This window comes from Schistocerca nitens, chromosome 3, assembly GCF_023898315.1.
Source record: "Schistocerca nitens isolate TAMUIC-IGC-003100 chromosome 3, iqSchNite1.1, whole genome shotgun sequence".
Lineage (NCBI taxonomy): Eukaryota > Metazoa > Arthropoda > Insecta > Orthoptera > Acrididae > Schistocerca > Schistocerca nitens.
The window spans coordinates 483,095,503-483,116,265 of NC_064616.1; the positions used below are offsets into that span (position 1 = coordinate 483,095,503).

General features: G+C 42.1%; 1 protein-coding gene across 5 annotated transcripts in view; it reads left to right on the forward strand.

The window, feature by feature from the left end:
• Window positions 1–20,763, forward strand: part of LOC126248410 (synapse-associated protein 1) — a 339,042-nt gene that overhangs the window by 279,727 nt on the left and 38,552 nt on the right. For all 5 annotated transcript variants that reach the window (XM_049949366.1, XM_049949367.1, XM_049949370.1 and 2 more), the window contains exons 5-6: window positions 14,460–14,600; window positions 18,558–18,697. In XM_049949366.1, the coding sequence (XP_049805323.1) occupies window positions 14,460–14,600; window positions 18,558–18,697 (281 nt within the window). The remainder of the gene's footprint in view (window positions 1–14,459; window positions 14,601–18,557; window positions 18,698–20,763) is intronic.

Consider the following 20,763-nt stretch of genomic DNA (forward strand, 5'->3'; position numbering starts at 1 on the left):
CTCAAGATTCTGTTGCGACCAGTTTCAGAGAATTGTTCCAGCTTTTGGAGTTCTTACCAACTAGGTATGCCAACCAAGGTCTACCAAATTGGTGTAACCCATATGAAAAAGCAACCGGCATGTTCGAGGAACTTACATATATGGAAGAGGGGTTGGGACGCATACAGATGCATGTAGGCAGTTAATTTTCCCTCGCTCAATACGAGAGTGGAGCAGGACAGAAAATTGCTGTTATTGGTGCGACCTACCCTCCGCCATTCTGTGTACAGTGACTTACGTAGATGTAGCTCCGACGTACAGCTCGGCACAAACTAATATTACGTTAGAAAATAAAATAAATGAAATGGCAGTCTTAATGTTTTTGGTAAGATAGATTACGTGACGCCGATAGATTTTTACATTGGCAATCTTGTATAAAAAAGAGCCCCCACCAGCGAATGTATAATGAGATGTACAGTCTGTTTTATTGTCGCCTGTTAATGACAAGTGTGTGCTTTCGTCATTACCATCGGTATTTTTTCTATAGTTCTCAGCATGTTTTCTTCCAGTTGAGCGGGCCTGTACCAAATGAATGACTGGGACAGAATAAATATTAATATCTTTAGAAGTCAGGCTGATATTAAGATCGTCCGAACTCATTGTGTAAAAATTCACACGTATCACAATTCACGTATTGGACTTCTCTGTCATTCGCAAATTTTGGTTTGTTGTATCTGCTAACTGGCTGGGTGAGCCTATTCTCTGGTAGAGGAATTAAAAGGCGATAAAAGGGTACCTGGGAGAGTGATCGACTGAGCGAAATAGTGCAATAGTTTGCACGTGATTCGCAGATCAGTCGAATTAAGATTTTCCATGGTTTTCCTAAATCTGTCAAGGTGACTGCCGAAATGGTTCCTTTGAAAATGCCACGGCATTTTTCTTTCGCATCCTTGGCCAAACCGAACTAGTACTCAGCCAGAAACAGTAGACTTCAAAGTATTTACGGCCCTCTCACGTTTTGTATACCTTTGCATTTAAATTAAAGAAAACTTACACAGCTTAAGCGACGCTGCGCACCAATATAAGACGAGGCAAATGAAACAGATATGCCCACAGCTAGATTAAAGAAAACACAGTATAGTTATGAGTACCTGGTCATAAAATTATTTAATACTTCACCTTTGCGAGCGCATCATGTCTCACTTAATGACTTGAAAACACTGACAACTGGTTGAAAGAAAAGGCTTTCTATAATACTTCAGAATTTCAAAACTGTTCTAAGGATGACCTGAGTTACTAAATTATTTCTAACGGTAAACCTTTTTGTATTTATCTTAGTATGTCAGTAGTTTATTTGATACTTCTGTATATTATTTTCTATGGACTGTAAAATTAAGAAATTGTTCTCTAATGTTTATTTTATGTGGTGTGTGTTGTTATTAGTATGTGTACTGTGACTGTGGCAACAAAACGTATTTGTACAATATATGCATAAAAACAATCAAAGATGGATATAAATAAATAAATGACCGCGTCGTCAATGAAAGGTTAAAAATAATCTCCTTCGTTACGGGAGCAATGTGCTGAACAAGGTGTTGGTAAAGTTTAAGATTGCTAAAGACAGTTGAGAAAATCCCGTTTAATAGAAACTAACGAAAATGCAGACAGTGTTGGTCTTCAGTCGGATTTCCGACCTAGGTTCAGTTGCGACCTCCACCTACTGCGACATATCACTATTCACGCATTGGACTTTCGTGCCAAAAATTTTGGTTTGTTCTATCTGCTAACTGGTCGGGCGAGCCGATTCTCGGGCAGAGGAATTAAAAGGCGATAAAAGGGTACCTAGGAGAGTGATCGACTGAGCGAAATAGTGCCAGAGAGAAATTTTTTCGAATATCTACCGCCTAGGCGCGCAGCTGTCACGCGGTTGTAGAATGATCTGACGGCGTTCAGCAGAATAGCGCACAGAGCGTGCCTTAGTAACTGGACGGAGGCAGGCCCTCGGCTATTGATTGGCCGGTCACGTGGCGCGCCACGCATATTGATCACTGGCTTCCGTGGTACTCTTTATCTTATGCTTAGTTCCTTGTCGAAGGGCAATCGCTTATCGGCTTTCATCAGGATCCAGCAAGGTCTCGAGGAAATGGCGCCCCAGCGCTCTCGCGCTCTCCTACCAGATACGAGAACTAGGAAGAACATGCGGCTGACGGGACGTACACAAAGCTATAACAGTGTAGACACGAAGAACTAAGACAAAGATGTAGAAAGGAGGTCACGGAAGGAAAGCATGCACCCAGAGGATTACAGAGTTTGCCTATCTTCCGTACAATTATAATATAAACGTCGATGCAACAAATATTGCTCTATACGATGCGCTTTTCAAGCGTTTTCGAGAAATCTGGGTGAGTTTCTCGAACTGAATACGATACAAGGGCGCCAGCCGTCAAGCGGTGGCGTTAGAGAAAGACGCAGACCAGAATAGGAATAAATAAATCTGTTAATATAGTATATGCATGTTGTGCCATTTAAGGGAATGGGGTAAATAATAGAAATATCAATCTTTAACAATGTACTATTAAAAAAAAATCTTGTCTCATATGTGCATTTCTTCTCCACTTGACACGTTCCACATCATAACGGCTTCCGTACCGTGCGATTGATCAATGGAACACCTATCTATCTATCTATCTATCTATCTATCTATGGCGCCTTAGTCTCGTCATGTTATTTCTCTAATCTTTCAGACATGTCGCCATAACAGTACGTGGTGTAATATTAGATGGAAAACCAAATGGCGAGGCATGCAATAGAGGTCGAATTACCCGGTTGCGCTGATGCCGCTGCTCGATGATGGAACTCTTGCATAGTATTCAGATCGTAAAACTTCGAACCTCGATTTTTCGAAAACGTTTAAAAGTTACTCGTACCAAAGCGACATATATTACATCTAAGTACGTACTACAATAGCACGAAATTTGAGCAAAATCGGTGAACCGATGGATGTATGCTACCCTTGTTAGCTTCATTCAATGAACGTACAAGCCTTTTTTTCTGTAGCATCAGTACTTTTCCGAGTATGAAAACAGCAACGAATTCGGCAACAAAAAATGTTCACATGTTTGCGAATTCCTAAGGGACCAAACTGCTGAGGTCAACGGTCCCTAAACTCGGCAACACATCGGATTACTGTCGAGGATCCGAACTTCATGCTTTGATAGCATTTCCTAGTGAATGAAGATTTGCTGTTTATCTCCTTGACAACCAAAACACAGGCACGACTACAATGGCTTCATAAAATATCGTGCTAGTCGTTTTAGCGAAATCTCAGCGGAAAGATACTTATGAACGAGTAATAATGAGAATCTTGACGCTTTCAGACTCGACTGCTACACACAGTTCGCCATTGCTTCCCTGCTAGATCAGTCTGCACCCAGCTTTCACAATGTAATCACAGATTTTGAGATATTCCTTAAAATTAATCTAGGCCACAGATCAAAACAAAATATAGTGGTTGTGTACTTAATGAACAATAGTGTTGTGAAGAAAAAGTTGAGGGTGCTCAGTTAAATTCAGTTTTTTTGCACCAGTCCAAGAAAACGTTCTTCTTATGCTTTACTGTCATGTCATTGTATCCCCTAAGGAAAGAGACCCTGTCTCCAAACTTCATCTATATGGTTACTCTGCAATTCACACTTAATTGCCTGGCACGGGGTTACTGCCACTTAGTATGTAACCTTAGATTCACATCATATAAGCTGTTGTTAATACATTGGGTTACTGTCTGTAGGATTGACAGTAAATTACTGATTAAAATGCACGCAAAATGGAGATTCCTGTGTTCTTTAAGCCTGCTTCGTGGAGCACCATCCATACATATATGGCACTCCTAACGTAAATTTCCATCGTAGAGAGAAAAAGGGCCCTGATCAGTATCTCACTGATTTTTGGATAATATGATAGAAGTGTCACAGAACCCCTGAACTGTTGAACTCGGGACACAAACAGGAGAACACCAATTTTAAATGTTTTTTTTTTTTTCGTTATAACTCCTTAAATTAAATAGTTACACCGCTGAATTTGTCAAGTCAGTAACTGCTGTTTTAGGGTCAAAATATAAGAAGCAGTCAAAAGAAAAAAAGTAAGTAATCTGTTCATTTCAAATGTAATCGCCGTACTGTTAATATATTTAGTCCATTGTGAGACAAGACTCAATACGTTCATGGAAAAATGTTGGCACTTGCCTATGGAACTATGATTCTACCCAGCCATGCACCTCTTTGTCCGAATCAAATCGGCAACCTCGAATGTCATTGTTCATGGCTCCAAAAATATTGAAATCACGTGGGGAGAGATCTGGACTGTATGGAGAATGTATAAGGGCTTCCCGGTGACACTTGTGCAGCATAGTCGAAACAACCTGAGATACATGTGGGCAAGCATTATCCTGCATCATGATGATGCCACCCGTCAGCATTGTTTGGTGTTTGGACTTGATAGCATGCTTCAATTAATGCACAGTGCTGTGTGGCCACTCGGCAAAAATCGAAGTGCACTGTCAGGTCCAAACACCCAGGAATGTTGCTGGACAGCACCATTTTCTTGCAGGATAATGCTTGTCCATACGTGTGAAAGGTTGTTCAGACTACATTCCAGAAGTTTCGCTGGGAAGCCCTTGAATATTCTCCATACAGTCCAGATATCTTCCCACAAGATTTGCATGTCGTTGGAGCCTTGAAGAAAGACGTGCGTGGCCATTGATTTGCTTCAGACAAACAGGTGCATCCCTGGATAAAATCATTGTTCCGAGGGCAAACACAAGCATTTTTCCATGACGGAATTGACAGTCTTGTCCCACAGTGGAATAAATATGTTACCAGTTATGGTGATTACTTTGCAAATAATAAATAATTTACGTACTTTTTTCCATATGTGTCATTTCAATTTTACTGCCCCTTCTGTGTTGTAGTGCCATGTAAAGTAACAAAGCTAATAGTTGTCTCCTCCATCTTTATATCTGTTCATGAACTATTAACTCTCCATTGTGTGACATTTCAGTTCCAGTGAAGCAGTCTTGTCATTTAAAGTGTCAAATTTAACTACTGTGGCTGATATTTTATGCCTCATTCTAGTATGTATGTTAAGTGCATTTGGTGGAATACATTGAATACAGATTATTAGATTAGCTATTTACCTGTGTAATAATGTCATTTGCAATAAAATTGGCAGTGTTCCATCCCTGCAGAGTGTCTGACAATAGTAACGACGAATTCAGAAATTGCATTTTGTGGCATATGTGTTACTTGAATTGAAGGCTGGCCAGAAAAACAGACAGACACCTCCTTCCTGTCCTTTGATTGTAACTATAACTCAGATTTTAATGACACAGATCTTAATGATGGCCTAAAGCTTAGATAAACGTGACCTTGAAAAGTGACTTCATTTAAGTTTACTTAAATAACATTGTTGATTTTTTTATGTACCATTTAATACAAAATACACTTGTGAACCAATTGTGAGTATAGTGCTCACCTTCTGCAGTGTCTGACACTAACTGGCACGTACATTTGTAATGTCTGCATGTGTGTGAGTTCAAAAAAAGGGCTGGCCATTGTGGCTGAGCGGTTCTAGGCGCTTCAGTCTGGAACTGCACGACCGCTACAGTCGCAGGTTTGAATCCTGCCTCTGGCACGTATGTGTGTGATGTCCTTAGGTTAGTTAGGTTTAAGTAGTTCTAAGTTCTAGGGGACTGATGACCTCAGATGTTAAGTCCCATAGTGCTCAGAGCCATTTGAACCATTTTTTGAAGAAAAGGGAAAAGTTCCAATGAAAACAATAACACCTACCAAAACAATAAAATAATGTTTGTACTACTGCACACCGCTTGTATATTAAAATTAGTTAACATGTCCTGTCAGTCTTCAGTTGCTGCAGAGCTGCGCCTGATCACAAGGTGCATTGTCAGGTTTCCAATTTTCAAAGATCTACTGTTGCCACTGACGAAATTTTTGTACCTCTAAAAGCTCCTCTCTACGTGGCAAGACCTCAACGAAGTGTATTTGAAGGCAGCAAGGTCACTGCGGGCCAGTTTTGGTTCAGGATCTTCAAGCGTAGTGGCATTCCCAGAAAAGCTGTGACAAATGTTGCATGTTGTAGAATATCCAAGGTTCCACAGGAGAACACTTTGCATTGTGTAGTTCACTTCATCAGTCACTTCATGTGCACGAGCTTGACCCAACTGCACATGTTGATGGTGTTTGACACCACTGAAAATTTAGCCTTGATGCATGCCAGATTTCCAGACAAGATATCTGTGAAGACATCTTCCACACTTTTGATAGAACTCGATTCATTGCTATCAGTCTCACAAAAGATTGTTTATTTTGCTGTAGCTGGTGCAGTAAGACTCAGTAGCATTAAGCCAAGAACCACTCATGCAAGAGAAGAGTGGTGAAAGTGCTTCGCCCTTGAATTTCTGCACCTATAGCAGAGCTTTCGCATAGATTTTCTTACTACAGGAAATTAATTTGTCCACATCAGGGTAATTTGATCACCCATCTGTTGCAGTGTGTGTGTATGGCAAGTGACTTACACCATTTGAGGGTAGATAATCTGCAGCCCATTGACTGCTTTAGCCATGTATAAAGCACCATCTGTTACAAACTGCAAAATGTTGCCTCTGTTGGTCACATCATCTGGCCACAGTACCTTCATAGAGTTCTCAAACAAAATGGCAGTTGTCGAGTTGTTAACTCACGAGAGAGCGAGCTTCATACTTTAGGAGGAACAGTCCTCCAGATCCATCAACTTTTAGAAAACTGACAACATCATTTGCAACATAGCATCCACCCACATTGTTGGTTTCGTTGATGGACACTCAAACAATCTTGTCCTTCGATGGTGACACATTACCCGGGAAGGTCAAGGTGATAGTCTACCGCTGTGACGCAAAAGCCGTATATCCCTCCCCCTGATGTGGTGCTTTCAAGTGCAGGAAGTTCGGCCATGTGTCTTCCTGCTGTACTTCCAGCATCACCTGTTGGGATTGTGGATGTCCTTCACATCCCAGTACTCCCTGTGCCGCATCTCCTATCTGTGTCAGCTGCAGATAGCACCATTCACCTTGCTCGCCAGACTGCAGGATTCTCCAGAAAGAAAGAAAAATAATGAAATATAAGACCGACTGATCTACACTGAGGCTAAGAGAAGATACGAGATGCTACATCCTGTGCATATGACGTCAACCTACGCTGCCGCTGTGACAATCGTTGTACCCTCTTCCGTTCCGCCGTGTACAGAGCTCTCTATTTGCAGCATTGTTCCCAGAGTGGATCGGGGTCCTTTGGTTTGGAGCCGAGTGGAGGGTCCCAACCAGAGGCTTCGTCGAGTCTGTGACGGTCTTGGCTGCAGATTTCTAGACTTGCGCTATTGGGTGGGGAATTGTAGGACGCCCCTAGATAGGTCAGGGGTGCACTACACAAAGGAAGCGGGTAATCGGGTAGCAGAGCACTTGTGGCTTGCACATGGGGGTTTTTTAGGCTAGGCAGTAGTGCGAGGTGTCCTGATGAACATTCACCAGTCGATGTGCAGGCAGGGAAATCAGGATGCGCTCAGTGTAAAGACACTTCAGCTATCAAGATATTAGCAGTAAATTTTCAGTGTGTTCAGAATAAAGTTCCTGAATTTACTGCCCTCCAGGAAGCGTGTGGCATGCAAATTATTCTCGGGGCTGAGACCTGGCTGAACCCTAAGATAGGAAGTTCTGAAATATTTAGTGAGGGTTGGAACGTGTATCGGAAAGACAGATTAGACACCGTAGGAGATGGTGTTTTCATTGTAGTTGACAAAAATATTGTCTACTGAGGTCGAAATAGAGTGTGATTGTGAAGTTATCTGGACACATTTAACAGAGCTAGGGGAAATAAAGTTAATTGTGGGGTGTTATTGCCGGCCACCAGGTTCCACCGTGACAGTTCTAGAATCATTCAAAGGGAGTCTTCATTCTGTATCGCAGAAGTACCCGGATCATGCTATATTAGTCGGAGGCTACTTCAACCTACCTAGTATAGACTGGGATGTCTATGGATTCATTACAGGTGGTACAGACAAGCCGTCGTGTGAATTACTTTTGAACACATTATCCGAAAATTGTCTTCAGCAACTAAATCGACAGCCAGCGCATAACGGAAATATTTTAGATCTGGTAGACACGAACAGACCAGACCTCATCGATCGTGTCAGTGTTGAGACAGGGATTAATGATCATGATGTTATCATTACGACTATGGTTACGAAAGTTAAAAAGTCAGTCAAGAAGGCTAGGAGAGTATTCTTACTAGAAAGAGCAGATAAGCAGTTGTTAGCATCCCACTTAGTAAATGAATCGACTTCATTTACTTCCGGTACGATGGACGTGGAAGAATTATGGGCAAATTTTAAACACATTGTAAATCACGCATTGGCCAAGTATGTGCCGAAAAAGTGGGTTACGGACGGAAAAGACTCACCATGGTTTAACAGCGCATTTCGGAGAATGCTCAGGAAGCAAAGGCAGCTGCACTCGCGGTACTAGGAAGATCGGGAGAGGCAAAAGTTAGTAGAGATTTGTGCTGCTGTAAAAAGAGCGATGCGCGAAGCATTCAACCACTACCACCGTCATACCTTAGCAAAAGATCTTGCTGAAAACCCAAGGAAATTCTGGTCTTATGTAAAATCGGTAAGCTGGTCGAACGCTTCCATCCAGTCACTCACTGATCAGTCTGGCCTGGCAACGGAAGACAGCAAAACGAAAGCTGAAATTTTAAATTTAGCATTTGAGAAATCTTTCACGCAGGAGGATCGTACAAACTTACTGCCGATTGAGTCTCGTACAGATTCCCGTATGGAGGACATAGTGATAGACATCCCTGGGGTTGTGAAGCAGCTGAATGAGTTGAAAATAAATAAATCGCCAGGTCCTGATGGGATTCCAATTCGGTTTTACAGAGAGTACTCTACTGCATTGGCTCCTTACTTAGCTTGCATTTATCGCAAATCTCTTGCCCAACGTAAAGTCCCGAGCGACTGGAAAAAAGTGCAGGTGACGCCTGTATATAAGAAGGGTAGAAGGACGGATCCTCAAAATTACAGACCAATATCCTTAACATCGGTCTGTTGCAGGATTCTCGAACATATTCTCAGTTTGAATATAATGAATTTCCTTGAGACAGAGAAGTTGCTGTCCATGCATCAGCATGGCTTTAGAAAGCATCGCTCCTGCGAAATGCAACTCGCCCTTTTTTCACATGACATCTTGTGAACCATGGATGAAGGGTATCAGGCGGATGCCATATTCCTTGACTTCCGGAAAGCATTTGACTCAGTGCCCCACTGGAGACTCCTAACTAAGGTACGAACATATGGGATTGGTTCCCAAGAATGTGAGTGGCTCGGAGACTTCTTAAGTAATAGAACCCAGTACGTTGTCCTCGATGGTGACTGTTCATCGGAGGTGAGGGTATCATCTGGAGTGCCCAAGGGATGTGTGGTAGGTCCACTGTTGTTTTCTATCTACATAAATGATTTTTTGGATAGGGTGGATAGCAATGTGCGGCTGTTTGCTGATGATGCTGTGGTGTACGGAAAGGTGTCTGTAGGAAGATACAGGATGACTTGGACAGGATTTGTGATTGGTGTAAAGAATGGCAGCTAACTCTAAATATAGATAAATGTAAATTAATGCAGATGAATAGGAAAAAGAATCCTGTAATGTTTGAATACTCCATTAGTAGTGTAGCACTTGACACAGTCACGTCGATTAAATATTTGGGCGTAACATTGCAGAGCAGTATGAAGTGAAGTGGGACAAGCATGTAATGACAGTTGTGGGGAAGGCGGATAGTCGTTTTCGGTTCATTGGTTGAATTTTGGGAAGATGTGGTTCATCTGTAAAGGAGACCGCTTATAAAACACTAATACGACCTATTCTTGTGTACTGCTCGATCGTTTGGGATCCCTATCAGGTCGGATTGAGGGAGGACATAGAAGCATTTCAGAGGCGGGCTGCTAGATTTTTTTACTGGTACGTTTGATCATCACGCGAGTGTTACGGAAATGCTTCAGGAACTCGGCTGGGAGTCTCCAGAGGAAAGGAGGCGTTCTTTTCGTGAATCGCTACTGAGGAAATTTAGAGAACCAGCATTTGAGGCTGACTGCAGTACAATTTTACTGCCGCCAACTTAAATTTCGCGGAAAGACCACAAAGATGAGATAAAGATGAGATGAGGATGAGGATGAGGATGAGATTAGGGCTCGTACAGAGGCATATGGGCAGTCATTTCTCCCTCGTTCTGTTTGGGAGTGGAACAGGGAGAGAAGATGCTAGTTGTGGTATGAGGTACCCTCCGCCACGCACCGTATGGTGGATTGCGGAGTATGTATGTAGATGTAGATGTAGATGTAGATGTAGATGTACAGTTGGCTCTCAGAGCTGTCAGACTCCCCCTGCCCCCTTGATGGTGGGGGGTACTTTCCTCCCTGTTGCTCCTGCACAACCTACTTCAGGAGCAACCCACCACCACCCCACCCCCACCCATCGGGGATGTCAGTCCCCACTTCTCAGCTGGAGAAGCGTAAGTCTTCTTTGGCGGGAAGGGATCCCTTGGGTCACTCCATTCCCAGATTCCTACCAGTGGCAAAGCTGACACCCGCCAGTGGCTGAAGCAACCGCAGGGCTTCACGGACCACCTCAGTCCCTGAGACTGAATCAGTGAAGCCCTCCCATCCAGAAAAACGTAAGGAGCAGTCAGAGAAACCTAAAAAGAAAAAGACCCCCCAAGAATCAAGGCACTGTAGTGGCACCAACACCACCACTACCTACAAGCTGTGTCTGAGGATGAGGTGGAGATTCTGGCATCCCCTGAGGACCTAGACCTCGCGACCTCGCTGGGCCCTCAGACACAATGGATGTCGATCGCACAGGTACTCATCTGGTGGCAGCAGGTGACCCTGAGGCATAGACTGCCTCATTGATTGTTTCGTGCCTTCCCAGTCTCACAATCACGTAATCCTCCAGTTGAATTGCGGCTGTTTTTTCCACCACCTGGCTGAGCTGTGGCAACTTTTAAGCTTTACACCTGCTTTCTGCATTGCTCTCCAGGAAACCTGGTTCCCAGTAATGCGGACCCCTGACCTCCGCAGCTATAAGGGATATTACAGGAACCGTAGCGTCTATAATAGTGTGTCAGGTGCAGTTTACGTCTATGTCCTGAACTCAATATCTAGTGAACCTGTGCCCCTTTGAACCCCTCCTCAAGCTGTGGCGGTTAGGATAAGGACGAAGCAGGAAATCCCCACACATTTCAGTGCGGCACATGGCACATATTAGCCCATTGATATCCCAGTTTGCAGTCCTGCACTTGTCCCCTCTATCCACTGGAGAGCACATGACAACCTGTGTGGTGGTGACCACTTCCTGTCTCTCCCCCAGCGTCATGCGCACGGACGCCTAAACAGATTGGCTTTAAACAAGGCCGACTGGAATACCTTCACCTCTGCCGTCATTGCTGAATCTCCCACACATGGTGCCATCGATGTTGTCGTTGAGCAGGTCACTACAATGATCGTTTCTGCGGTGGAAAATGCGATCCCTTGTTCTTTAGGGTGCCGCCCGGTGAAAGACAGTCCTTTGGTGGTCGCTGGAAGTCGCTGAGTCAATTTACAGCGTCGGCGAGCTCTACAGTGACGTAAGCGGCACCCTTCCCTAGAGCACCTAATAGCCTTTAAGCGGCTCCGTGCCCACCTTTGCCAGCTTATAAAACGATGGAAACAGGAGTGTTGGGAGAGGTATGTGTCGGCCATTGCGTGCCATACATTACCTTCCCAACTCCGGATGAAGATCAGATGTCTTCTTGGGTACCAGATCCCAACAGGTTTCCATGGCATTAACATCAGTGGCGTGTTATCTACCGACGCAAACGTGATTGCCGAGCACTTTGCTCGAGCCTCTGTGTTGGAGAAGATCCCCCGTGGCCTTTTGCACCCTCAAATGACGGATGGAAAGGAAAGTCCTCTCGTTCACTGTATGCCACAGTGAAACCTGTCACTCCCCATTTGCAGAGTGGGAGCTACTCAGAGCCCTTGCACATTGCCTTGACGCAACTCCTGGGCCAGATCGGATACACAGTCAGATGATAAAACATGTCTTATCTGACTACAAGCGACATCTCTTCTTCATTTTCAACCGGATCTGGCGCAATGGCGTCTTTCCATCGCAATGGCGGGAGAGCACCATCATTCCGGTGCTCAAACCCGGTCAAAACCCACTTGATGTGGATAGCTACTGGCCCATCAGCCGCACCAACTTTCTTTGTAATCTACTGGAACATATGGTGTGTCGTCGGTTGGGTTGGGTCCTGGAGTCATGTGGCATACTGGCTCCATGTCAGGGTGTCCCTGTATTTTTAGTGGCTATTAATGGTCCAGCAGCAGCTGTAGAGCCGTCGGTCTCACCTTCTCTGTATGCAGATGACTTCTGCATTTCGTACTGCTCCTCCAGTACTGGTGTTGCTGAGTGGCACCTACAGGAAGCCATCCAGTTTTCAGCCGCAACGTCGTGTGTCATGCATTTCTGTAGTTACCTTAATGATGATCCACTCACTGTAGTGGAGACATATGGATTCTTAGGATTGGTTTTCGATGCCCAATTGTCTTGGCTACCTCACTTTCATCAGCTAAGCGGAAGTGCCCTCTGCTACCTGAGCAACACCAACTGGGGTGCAAATCGTTCTCCACTGCTGCAGCTTATACAGAGCCCTTGTTCAATCCCGCCATAACTATGGGAGTCTGGTTTACAGTTCGGCGGTGCCCTCGCGTTGCCTTTACTCGACCTAGTGCACCACTGTGGTGTCCACCTAGCGACGGGAACTTTTAGAATGAGTCCAGTGACCAGTGTCCTGGTGGAGGCAGGAGTCCCTTCATTGAAGGTTAGGCATGCACAACTGCTCGCCAGTTACATTGCACATGTTCGTAGTTCTCCTGCATGTCTGAATTACCATCTCCTTTTCCCAACCACAGCAGTTCATCTCCCAAATCGGCTGCCCAGGTCAGAGCTTACAATTGCAGTTCGCATCCAATCCCTTCTGTCGTAACTGGAGTCCTTCCCTTTACCACTTTGCAGAGTGGCTGGCTTCTCCTTTTTATTCTCATGGTCAGCCAGCTATGGTAATCTGCTCTCTTGTTTTGATCTCTTCTACATGTTTCTTGCATCTCTCTGTGGTTTTCTGGTCCAATTTCTGTCTATTTTAGTGTTTGTTGCCATTCTGTCATTCTTGTGGTTTTCTCCTTTCTTCCTGCTGTGTATTGTATGCTTCGATTATTTTACTTGCACCTTGTGGAATTATGACCTGATGACCTAGCAGTTTGATCCCTCCCCCCTTTTTTCAAACCAACCAACCAACACTCAAATCTTTTGGTCAGCAACACTAATTCATATTTTCATGAGCATTCTGGATCTGCTGTTTTCTTCTCCAAGAACTGTCTGAAGCAGAGATTCTTCAGCTTCTCCAATGGGGAATTCCTAGACATCATTGTATCACACAGGCCCTTGAAGGATGACTACACGATTGTAGATCAATTTGTTTGCTCAAATAACAGTGTTTATCTGCTATCCACCTCTTTTCCTCACAAAGCTGCTGTGTCTGGCTGTATCACAGTGTTGTTGCACGTTAAACTGCTTTTCTGCAGTAACTTTAACTTCTCATAGTTTACAAAATATTATTTCCCCATCAATGCTGAAGAACTTCTCTCAAAAATCAACAAATCACAGACTGTAAACAGTAATTCACTGCTGTGGTTTAGTGCAATAGTTACTAGTGATGGTTGAACGAACATACGTATGCACAGACTGTGCTGTTTTACGATATATGGACATGAGTGCTCGCACTACTTAGCAGTGTTACGAATGTACGTAACAACAAATGACAATGACATATAAATGTGTCAGCTTGTATAAAGTAGAAATGGCTTAAAGGCAAAAAAATCTGCACTTGATAATGGCCTGAGGCCGAAATTGCAATAGTGGAAATAAAAAGTTTAACAGTCACTGGCATAAACACAATGTCTTTGAAGAGACAGCCGATTATGATGGCTACCTATGTGTAGCAGACTCATGTTTGTATCAGTCAGACAATTTTTTCCCCCTTCTTCCTGACACATTCATTCGGTGTTTTTGAACTTCTTTTATTTTATAGTAAGTCAACACCATTAAACTTTAGTTATTTACATGTAAGTCGGCAGCACAAAAATGTGGAATGAAGCAGTCTTTCCCCCCAAACACCTCCTAGCAACCTCACGTGGTCCTTCTCCTAGACACATGATGGGACAAGATTTGTTCCAAAAGTTTGTTACTGTAACATAATTCATATTGCTTTTGCTATGTAATGACTAAGACAATTCTTGTTCAAAAATCAACATTGAGATTAGTACATATATTCGTTGTGTTTCAGAGCCTTCTTGGAGACTTCAACAAAGAACAGGAATCATTCATCAAGGAAAAACAATCAAAAGGTGCGGAACCTGCCTTTCCTCCATGGGTTGGCTGTGCTAATGAAGAATCTCTCAAAGAAGAATGCCTCACACTTTCTACGGTACTTTTTTCCTTACATACAGATGACTTACATCACTACATCAAGTGGTTCATTGGATTCCATACCACAAATGCGTCCAGTTCATAAAACCACCCATGTTACAAAGAATTGTCAGTATCCTCTAACACAAAAATAAGTAATGTAACTAAACTGCCTTATCAGTTGACTGTTCTCTTTAAGCCAGATAAGAAAGTCTGACAAAGGATTGTGGTTTCATAAAACAGCATTTTCAGACATTTTTTAGGTTTACATAATAGTGTGTGTCCATATCAGTTATTTTTTGTTTCTCTTGTAGAGGACCATAACATAGTAATCAAGACTATATTAGAAATATGTTATCCAGAGAAAAAAGACAAGTCAGTAAGTAAGGGCACTTTTTCTGCTCCATTGGTAGACTGTACTGACTCAACAATAACATATCTTAACCTCACTGTTGTTCCTGTACGTCATCTGTATTGCTTCAGTGATTAACTCTTTTTTGTAGTGATTTGAGATCATTTTATGATGAGTGCCTTGTTGTCTGTATGCACCAAGGAAAAAATGAAGAGTTATTATTCCCTATACTCTGAAGGGACTAAAGCTGTGGATATTATTTGCAGAATGCCCCTGCAGTGTGGCGATTGCTCTCTTACTTAATAAAACAATTTAAGAGAGTGTAAATCATTTCAGAAGTCAGTGTGTCTTGATCTGTAATGAAGAGCATTTGGGTATGCCACTCACTTAAAAAATGGATAGCAATATAGACACAATGAGCAAATTATTTATGATAATCATCATGGGAGAATTGATGACTGCACATGAGTCCAACATTAGCCGTGGTTCAGTGATTGCAGTTGTCCACAAATTTCTAAACTATCACAATGTGCACATTTGGTGGATGCCATCTCACCTGAGAAATGCAAAAAGAAATGCTTGGAAATATTGAAATCACATTTAAGACATGACATGGATCCATCATTAGGAAAACAGATTAACTGGCAGAGAAGAAAGTTCAAAAGTCAGGATTCTACAGAGAAGTTGATGACATACGTGTTCTGGGATAGGGAAGATCCACTACTAATTCATTACACTTCTAAAGATAAAACAATAAAAAGTGGTAGCAGTTGTGAGCTAATATGTGATCTGAAATCCAAAATCAGAAACTAATAGGAGGGGGAAGTTTACAAAAGGTGTGATATTGCTTCAGCTGTCTTCATACTACTGGGAGGACAAAATCCAGTAACCTCAAAACATTGGTTTTGAGTGGCTGTAGCACCCACTAAACAATCGTGGTCTAGTTCAAGATGAATTTCACCTGTTTGGTTGCATGAAGGAGCACCTGCATGCATGAATACAATGTGTGAAGTTCGTGGATAAGGTGCAAGAGTGGATCTAGATGATGGCACAAAGCTTCTTCTGGAACAGAATTACGCAATTAAGTCACATTAATGTGACCACTGCCTATGTTAGATATCAATACGCAATAATCGCTCGCATACGGCAGATGGCAGAATGAACTGTGGAGGGTATATGAAGCGTGTCCAGGGCATGCACTAAACAGTACGTTCTTAGTCATAATCCAGAAACAGAGCTATTTGTGTGATGTCCAAAGAGGCAAGATTATTGTATTTCAGCTCAAGGGTGGAAGCATTTCCAAAAAAGCTGAGTTTGTAAAGTGTTGGTGTGCCACTGTGGTTAAAGTATATGTGCATGGCAAAACGGCGCTTTCCAAAACCGGTGCTGAGGCAACTGTGGTGCAGCACGGGCCGTTGATGACGGGTGAGAAACGGCAGCAGTGATGTGTATGGGTGAATAGACATGCCACTGTTGAGCAACTGACTGCCCAGATGAACCAAGGGGTTACCAACCATGTCTCCTCAAGTGAATGTTGCTGCGGTATGTGGGTCATGGACCTATGCTGACAGCTGTTCATAGGTGTCAAAGATTTGAATTTTACACACGAGTACTGCAACCGGTTGTCCCCTTAGTGGTGACAAAGGGCCTTTGCAAATGAATTGTGTTTCACGACCCATCAGACAGATTTCTATTGGTGTGTGGAGCATGAAATGTTTGAAAGCAACACCCTGCAACCAGGAGAGAGTGTTACGGTCTTGTGAATGTTTGTTAAATTATCCTTGGGGGCTATGCCCTCTTCTGCATGCATTTCATTTTTCCTCAGCATGGTGGCATGTACCAGCAGGAAAGTGCAACGTGTTGAACTGCTCGCAGTGTACGTTTGTGGTTTGAATAGTGCCAGGATGAATTTAGTGTACTCTTGTGGCCACCGAACTCCCTGGGTTTATACGAAGTCAGGAGTGAGGGAGACCACCTCAGTCAGGCTGATTGAACCATGTATTCTCAACCAAGAAATGTAGCACAGCTGGTCACGGCACTGAAGTCGGCATGGCTCCACATCCATGTCAGTATCTTCCAGAACCTCAGTGACACTCTTCTTGATGTCGCACACTGCAGAAGGTGTTTATTCAGGCTTTTGAAAGGGGGTCACTTTGTGACTGGACAGGGTGTGTGTATCATTTCAAGAGACTGATGAAGTGTTTGGAGGTTGAGGGAGTTTGTGTAGTGGAACTATGTTGCAGTTATTTTACAAGTGAAAAATTACTTTAAATTTTCCTTTACTTTTTGACTTGCTCTCGTACTACCTAGTTCACTCATTTTGCTACTTTTCGCCCTCTGCATAGAAACTTTTCATATTCTCCTCGATATTTAATGTAGTCTCGTTTTACTTTCAGTTTTATAAATCCTGTGCCTACATTTCGGAAGATTAACTTCCAAACACTGTCTTAAATTGGACAGGGTGAGAAAAATTTTGATTTAACGTGCAAGTTTAGTGTCAGTCCATGTGAACGACAGTCTTCAGCATTACCTACTGCTGTCCAAAAAATGAACACTTATTATGAATATTGATTTCTGTTGCTTTTGATTCTGTGTATTTGACCCAGGGCCCTGTGTAATTTCTTACTTTGCAGCATTTGGGATGCAATGTGCTACATTTCCACTTGGGACAAAAAAACATCCTTCACTGGTGCTGACATAGCCATTATATAAGACAAGAAATACCAATTCTGCTTGTCACATTGTTGCCTGCTTCCAGACATCGAGGTGGGGAAGGGGGGAGAGATTATCTCCTGTGTCAAGTAATAGTGGATATCAACCAAGGGAAACACTCACCAACCTAATATTTGTATATATTCAAGAACATAAATTTTTTTCCATATTGATGCCAGTGCAATTCTCAAATGTGTAACAGGATTCCTGTGCGATGGGTAAGAAGCAGATCTAGGAAACATTGCTAAAAAGCCATTTTCTTGGAGACCATTGTGGTTAGGACATTCATGTGCTTTACTTTACACCTATTTAATTTATTTTGGTAATTATGTCAATATTTTCAGTTAACAGCATCACAATTTATTTTTAGATTCAGTGCATTGTTATGTGCAGCTTACAGTCATGAAATTGATTATATGTGAATTAAACATTAAAGTTGCAGTAGAGCCATAGGGAAATGCTTACATTACTACTGGATATACTGCAAGAAAGCTGTATGTGACTTCTGTGACTCTGGTGCAAGCCAGCTCCTGAACTATGCAGGGCATTGATTTGATGTGATACCCTCATATGTTACATGTTGATACCATCTTCAGAAGATCTTTAATACAACACAAATATTTAAAAAATGTTTTCTGCTTCTGCAGCCTTTGTAATTCAACTAGCTTTTTTGTTCAGAGATCAGGTTCGTATATTCTCTCTCTCTCTCTCTCACTCACTCACTCACTCACTCACACACACACACACACACACACACACACACACACACACACACACACACACACACACACACACACACACACACTAACTGTGTCAGTATTGACTTCTTTGTTAAGTATTAGGTGATGTTAATTTACAGGTGAAACTTCTCTTTTTCTGAACTACTAAACAAATGTTTTCTTAAAATTCTAGGACAGGCGAACCTTTGTCCGTAGCCCACCAGCTGGCGTAGACTTTCATTTTGACTATGAAGTGTCATATCCTGTAGCCATGGCAACGCTGGCAGAGGACCCAAATCTTGAGAAGATGAGATTTGAACTGGTTCCTAAAGTGTAAGTACTAGTTTCCACACAATGTCTGTCTCTGTAATCCTCAGGGCATTATAAATATGTTGCAAGTGCTTCAGTATGTTCACATCTTTTGTTGGAATGTTATGTTTAATTTTTCCATTATCCCATTAACCCTCTCCCACTGAACAAAATTGGTTGAAAGCAGTGATGGTAAGCATTTTGTATGCTCTTTCCTATTCAAACAGGAAAATATCTTTAGTAGAAAGGTTATGATTCTGCACTTTCGTGGTACTTGTATGGGTGTCATTGAACTTGTATATGATAATAATAAAAGATTTAAAGAGTTCAGTATTAGAAAATAATTTTTTGGTAGAATACAGACAGTGCAAGGAGTAAAGGTAACAACTCAACATACAGTTAAGGCATTGAGTGATTGACAGACACATAAACAGAATAGAAAATGATCTTGTCTACCTGACAGTACAGAAATAAAGTACATAAGATTCTTCATTTGTCTCTAAAAAATTATCTTTTCCATTCCTCATTGACTTCTTATAAAAATTTGAGCTGGATATGCTGCAAAGTCAGTATTCAACACACAATTCATGAGTGAGTGATCTCGCCAGTTATATTTTCTCATACAGTCTTTCATGTAGGCTTCCTGTTAATGAAGAGAGCACTTAAGTTTCAGTACATTTCTTTTTCAATTGGAGGGTACACAGTTCCAGAACTGTATGTAACTTGTTACAGAAATAGCAGTTCAGACTGTAATAAATTATAAGCAGAATGACAGAAGGTCTAGATAGTTTCCACTTCTGTTTTAGTGTGGTGGTGAATGATCTGTAGTTACGAACATTGACACATTTTACATCTTTTGGAAAAGCATTTGTGCTTGATGGTGTCACATTATATTGTTCATAAAATTTCAGTCACCTAGTCTGTGTTCAAAGTGAGCATAAGAACTGAGACTTACGGTGGAACCCTATAGAGTTATGTGTGCTTTTGATAGGAATGATATGACCATGTGGTTCAGCAGCTTTGCTAACTCAGACGTTTCATTTATATCATTACATTATTTTCATTCAGTTGCCTTCTGTGTCATTAATATGAATAAAGAATTTGTTGCAAAATACACAGTGCCCATTGAAGGAAAGCTAAACAGGACAATAAAGCATGGAACTATGGATTTGTAGTCAAAAAAAGACACTGAAGATGATAGAAACTTTCAGAGATGATGAAGAGGGGTAAATGTATCAGTTTGAGGTAAGATACCTTGGTCTGGAAATTACAAAGTTGAAAACAAAAATCATTCTGATACCTCTGCATAACTTAAGAGCTATGAGCACTTGCTCATCTTAGATACTGAGAAACACATCTCTTCTAATGCAAGTCCCCATATTTTTGTTGGAGGTAGTATGGACCAAAACAAGAAAAAAAACCCAATAAATGTGGGCTCTGAAATGGATGCCTTGAGATCTATAAGCACATCATCAGTAGAAGAGATGTTTCACGGTACTGAAAGTGAAAAAGTGTTTGCAGCTTTTAGGGTACACACTTTAGGCCCTGTGTGTACTGGATATTTTTTTCTTGTTTTGTTTCAAACTGCCACCTTTGAAAAGTGCATACCCTGCAATCTTCAAAACAGCAGCACTGGTACAAACATTCCAGTGTTGGAGATATAAGAATGGTTTTCACATAGAACTTTAAACTCTGTCATTTCCAGACCAGGGTCCCTTACTTGGAATTTATAGATGTACTCTTGTCTGTCATCCCTGAAACATTGCAACATCATCATGGAATCTCCCTGTGAAACAGTTTACCTCATTTTACTAGTATTAATGAATAAGGGAAGGGAAGGTGTTGATGCTTGGTTTGAACTACCCTGGCATTGGCCCGGAATGGTATGGGGAAACTGTAGAATGCTCTTAACCATACATTGTCTGTGACATGGAAAGTGCAAAGTATCATGCGAAGCTACCTATTTTGCGTGAGCTTTTACTTCAGGATCTACTTACATAATATACAATGTGCCATAATATTAAACATTAAGGGTTTGACAGTGAAGCAGGATTAATTTTGTGTCCATGTTAAGGCCATTGTTTTACTGA